We start from the raw sequence: 6,123 nt of genomic DNA, 5'->3' as shown, positions 1-6,123 counted from the left end.
TATTTGAAATGTTCTATAAAGCAAATTAGATTCAGTGAAGAGCAAAGCTCAGTGGTCTAAATATGGTATCTCACACTTGGAATCTTAGCCTTTGGGAGGCTGAGGCTGGAGCTGCTGCCAGGAAATTTGAGGCTATCCTAGGTTACATAGTGAATTCTTGGCCAACCAATACACACACAGAGGTGAGGTACAATCTACATCAAGGCAGCCATCAGAAGACCTCTTAAGCAGCACCTCCTGCTCTTACTTTACAGCAGCTGAGGACCAAGTCTCTCCAGATGCCACAGTCTCTGTTAGTGGTTAACCTTCTCATCTTTGAATAAGAAATCAGTCATAGATGTGTAGACACTATGAAGCATGTTTCCCTTCTTATTTCCTCTTACTCTAATATATACTGTTAAGTACCTAGCTAGGGTAATGAGTGAAATGGGTGTTTAATTCTCTATCTCTCCATCTATCCATCTATCTATGTATCCATCTATCTATCTATCTATCTATCTATCTATCTATCTATCTATCTATCTATCTATCTATCATCTATCATCTATCTATCTATCATCTATCTTATCATCTTTCTTTGTGTCACTCATCTATCTTCTATCATATACATCTGTCTATCCATTCTATCATCTATCTATCCATTTACCTACTTTCCATCTATCATTGATATCATATATATATGTATATATAAGGTGGAGATCATTATTAGATATTAACTTTAGTCTTTTACTTTAATGTTTTGTTTCATCTTATATTGATATATATCAGTGAAGAAAAATTTAAATCTAAAAAATTTCTATGTCCTCTTCATCTATTGCTCATATCATTGTGCTTCTACCACTTGCATCATTTGACTGATGTCACCTTGCATCACAAACCTGTAAATGCTACTGTCCCTCATATGGCTTTTATAGAGGCATCACAGTTCACTTTCTAATTGTGTGATTGGGGGCATCTCCAACACAGACTTATTCTGAGGAGTTTCCTCTTACTTCCAGTTGCCTTCACACTGCTGAAACTTTACTTTTCTTTTCTTTGTTTCTTTTTCTTTCTTTGTTTTTTTCTCTAATATATTATATCCTAACTGCAGTTTCCCCTCCTGCCTCTTCTTTCAGTTCCTCCCCCACCAACTTCCTCTTTCCCAGATTCACTCCTCCTCCATTTCCTTTCAGAAAAGGTTAGGCCTCTCAGGAGTATCAACCAAACATAGTATACCAAGATGCCATAAGACTAGGCATCAATGAATCAATGGGAGGCCAGGCCCTTGGTCCTGTGGAGGTTTGATGGCCCAGGTTAGGGCAATGCTAGCGTGGTGAGGTATGAGTGGATGGGTGGAGGTAGAACCCTTATAGAAGCAAGGGGAAGGGGATGGGCTGGGGTCTGTGGATGGGAAATGTAGAAGGGGGACAATATTTGAAATGTAAATAAACAAAATAACCAATTAAAAATTAAAAATAAATAAATTAAAAAATGAAGGGCAAAATAAACAATTAATTAGAAGCTCTAAAAAAATAAGTAGGTGCATCGCTTTAAAAATTAAGTAGGTGCATCCCCTTACACTAAACCTGGATTGGGCTACCCAGTAGGAGGTATATTGGATCCCAGAAACAGACAAAAGAGTCAGAGAGATCCCTTGTTCACACTGCTAGGATTTCCACAAGAAGACCAAACTACACATTCATGACATACATGCAGAGTTCCTAGATCAGATCTGTACAAACTCCTTGATTGTCAATTCAGTCTCTGTGAGCCCCTGTGAGCCCTGGTTAGTTGATTATGTAGTTTTATGTGGTATCCTTGACTATTATTGCTCCAATTCTTTCTTCCTTTCTTCTATAAGATTCTCAGATTACTGGGACCATTATTTCATTTTTCTTCTCTCATTTGAGAAGAGAGCTACATGATGCAGTCACTGAAAGATATTTGCTCATATAAAATTGAAACCAGCAATGAGAGAAAGTTTCAAGGGTTTTTAAAGAGCAACTATAATTTTTTATGCCTGGCTAAGGGTCAGGTGGGCAGAGGAGAGATGGTTGGCAATATAAAGGACATAATGAGTAAGGTTTAACTCTCATGAAGGCACACACAAAATATTCTGCAGGTAATCTTTTGTATGTAATCTAGTGAAAAATCACTTTTTTCATATTTGACTCAGGATAAGTTATTGACTAATCTACTTCTAACTGAAGGAAGCTATCTAAATAGAGTGATGTATATAAATCAAATGTTGCTTTTCTTAGAGTGACAGGAAGGTTGCATGAAAGACAGCCTGTGCTCTGTGGTGATTAATTGGGTTCACCTCAATACACACCATCCAGGCTAATTCCACACATAAGAACAAAAGATGTATTCTATAAATATGTGCATTTGCCTCTATAATGTCTACTTTTAACTGCTTAACTGCTGTGCCTTGTATGGCTTAGGGATTGTCTTACCTGAGAAGATGAAAATGTAGACATGAGAGGCATATTAGGCACATGTACGGAAAAGCTGGGATCATTTTGACACTGTTCTCTGACTAAGATACAACAACAGCAACAAAGACAGCATGTAAGAGGAGGAGGGAGAATAGTTCATCATGGTGTGGAGCAGTCTCCAGCTGCACGCATCAGAAATGCAGCTGATACTTTCAGCACGCATTGTCAACATCCGTTCTTGTACCAGGGTACAATTACCATTCCTCTGAGCCTGAGCCAGGGAAGCTTTACTGTGTCTATCAGTCTGTGGCACTGGACAGAGGTGTGCTCATGTCCAAAACACACAACAACTCAGGACTTAACCACTCCAGTATCTAATCCTGGAAAACACATGATGGCGAAATATACAGTAAACAGAAAAGAAATTGAACACACAGGACAAACATTTTCAGTATAAATTTCTCCTTGAACCTACTTAGCCTCAACAAAGGCAAAACTAAGAACTCCCCCACATGAAGCATTTTATGAATGCTGAAATCTTATATGAAAGATAAGCATAAGTATGAAGCTTTCAGTATGAACAGGGCACTGCAATGGTTTATTTTGGTTTGTCTTTACTGTTCAGCAAGACAAGTAAGTTATGTCTCTAATGGACATTTGAGAAGCGTAAGAAGACATAGAAGAAATAGTTCTATAGGCTGAGCAGCTCCACATGTTTCTCAATAGAGTACTTAAGACCAATATCCCCCACAGCAACTCGGAGGACAGCAGACATACTATACTCTCCATAGCCATAGCGCAGGCCTCTAGAGTAGCTATCATAACTCAGTTTTGAGAGTGAAAGGATTCAGTTGAGCATTTTGCCAGCATCCTCTTTGTGAATGTCACTGGCTGTTTTTGGCTATCAACACTTTACATGGCTGAAGGGACAAACCCCAGGCTGGTGTTAGCCTCATTTTTAGGATTAACTCACATTTAAAGAATGTACAGTTTATTAGGGACACGGATGCTCGCATAGTCGGGCATCCTTTAGACATGGTGCCAGGATCCTGAGAATACAAATGGGTACCTTTAACCAGAAGACTTGTGAAATATAAATGGTCAATCATGAAGCACCGTGTTTTTCTTAGTCTCAAGTCTCTGACAAGTTGCACTGGAGGCACATTCATCTCATGCTATTTACTCCATTTTGGCTATACACATCCACATGACAGCAGGATGAGCATGTAGGATTTATTATTGTCTCTCTGTGGAGTTCATGACTAGGGACATTTTGGTAGCTACGAAGCTAACAATATACTTATTCATCTTGTATAAATAAGTATGTCCTTTAGATAAGGGCTAGCCATGAAGTTTTATGGAGAATGTCTATAAGTGCCCTTTTTCTTCTAGTGCCAGCTCTTACTTTACCTTGAGATTTGTTAGGCAATATCTTTCTAGTTTGTATGTAAGTTACTGTACTAATGAAATAAGAAGACTTCCAAATATGTATTTGTTAATGCTCCTCAAAGAGTGTAAGTTTCCTCCCTTGGGTAAATAAATATCATTGTAAATCTGAGGACCACCTTTTCTGTGCTCTGTTCAAAACTGAATTATTGGTCATGATACAATTCCAGTCCAAGTACAGGTTTGTGATCTTCCACATCTCTCTGCATGGGTCTAGTATCTTTACTAGTCTTTTCAGATGCTCTTGGGCAGTTACATGTCAAAGGCAAAGAACAGCAGTCTAGATATAGCCTAGTGGTGAAGTTGATAGACTGTCATTTATAGGAACTGTTTCTGTCCAGTAGAGAAGTAATTTTCCTCTTACATAAAGTCAGGTGTCTTTTTAAATAATATTGTTTTCCATGTTCTGCTTTTGGTGGATATTACTCTTTTTCAGAATAAACATAAAAGTATCTATTTTATGTACATGTCATCTATAACCTGAGCAATTAAGGAAGAAATATCTCAAAGAATAGGTCTACATTTAATTAAACTTTTTTTTTTTTACAAATTGAAGTAACAGAAATGCCCCTCCCCCGCCATCATAAAAGCCATAAAAAGGCTTTACTATCTTAATGATTTGTATCACCTAATAGAATTGGGTCATATAAATTAACCAAAAATAAATACAGAATCAACTAGAATGTTGAAAATAAAACAAGAGTTTATTTCTTTAAAATAAATTTAAATTACTTATCTTTTGAGTATTTCATAAGCAATTACGATATTTATGTCATACCTATCTCTCCTTCTCCCCTCCCTGATTCCCCCAGACTCATAGAACCTACTACCAGTCCATAACTGGCATTCACTCCTTATACCATGCGTTGCTATGGTGGATACTATGGAGGCCTGGGCTATGGCTATGGTTGCCTAGGCTGTGGCTATGGCTGTGGCTATGGTGGCTATGGTTATGGCTGTGGCTATGGTTATGGTTGCTGCCGCCCACTGTGTTGTAGAAGGTACTGGTCCTGTGGCTTCTACTGAGGAGTTTTTGCAGCTGCTGACACGAACTTGCATCACATCACAAGTTCTTTGATATCATCTAAAATTACAATCATGTACTAAACTATCTGAAGAAAAATATATAAAACACAACATGCTCAACTTGCAGAGAAGTTCATTGTCTTTATAATGCCATTGACAATGAAATTCAGTTAGATTACCCCATGTTAAAATAATTTGTTTTAAATAAACTATTTCATTGAAAACATTGATTTCTTTGATCTAATTTAATAGTTTCAATCTATATGAAATGTATGTCTTTATATTCCTGCCTTCTTGGTCATAAAAGTGTGGGTTATTTTGCAGGTAAATAGAGATAAAATATGGAGGACTAAGAAGGAAAAAGAGAGAAGTGTGAACATTCATTTACTGATAGACACTTTGGGTTGTTTACATCTTTGATTTTGTGAGTAATGTCACAAGGAATTTGGTAGTAGAGATAATTTTTGAAGGTCACATCTTTCTGCCTTCTACATTTCAGAAGTGTCACACAGTGGGTCTATGAATATTTGATGAAGGGGCTACACTGTATTTTCTTTAATAGTTGTCTCCATATACATTCTTGGAGAGGAGAACATTTCAATTTCTTTCACAGGTTCTTTGTTACTTATTTTCTTCCGTTCTTCTTTTTAAAGAAATTATTTATGTATTCACATCACAAACATTTTCTCCCTCACAGAGTCCCTTCCCCCACTCCCTGCTCCACTCCTCTGAAAGGGTGGGGCCCCACCTGGGTATCCCCCTACCCTGGCACATTAACTCTCTAAAGGATCAGGCACATTCTCTCCCACTGTGGCCAGACAAGACCGCCCTGTTGGGGAATGGATTCCACAGTCAGCCTACAGTTTTAAGGACAGTCTCCACTCCAGCTGTTGGAGAATCCACATAGAGCTGCACAACTGCCTAGCCCCTAAGGGTCTCGCTTAGTTGACTGTGTTGGTCTTCCTGTGCAGTTTCTATCTTCTTAAGAGCCTTCAGTCCTTCCCCCATCTCTTCTATAAGAGTACCCAACCTTCATCCATTACTTGGCTCTGTGTCTCTGCATGTGTTTCAATCAGCTATTGGGTAGAGGACAAAGATGCTAGGCTCCTGTTAGCAAGCATAACAGAGTATCATTCATAGTGTCAGGTATTTGTTCTTGCCCATGGGATAAATCTGAAGTTGGGTCCATTATTGGTTGGTCATTTCTTTAGTCTCTACTCCATTCTTATTTCTG

At 38.2% G+C, this 6,123-nt stretch overlaps 1 protein-coding gene across 1 annotated transcript; it reads left to right on the top strand.

Moving 5' to 3' along the window:
* The first annotated feature begins 4,724 nt into the window (after positions 1-4,724).
* Positions 4,725-4,889, top strand: LOC102551105 (keratin-associated protein 20-2-like). Its single transcript, XM_006248094.1, has one exon. The coding sequence runs from the start codon at positions 4,725-4,727 to the stop codon at positions 4,887-4,889; it is 165 nt and encodes a 54-aa protein (XP_006248156.1).
* The last annotated feature ends 1,234 nt before the right edge of the window (positions 4,890-6,123 follow it).

Source organism: Rattus norvegicus, chromosome 11 (assembly GCF_036323735.1).
Source record: "Rattus norvegicus strain BN/NHsdMcwi chromosome 11, GRCr8, whole genome shotgun sequence".
NCBI classification, from domain to species: Eukaryota; Metazoa; Chordata; class Mammalia; order Rodentia; family Muridae; genus Rattus; species Rattus norvegicus.
Note: the sequence above shows the minus strand (reverse complement) of the source record. Positions and strands in the feature narration are given on the sequence as shown.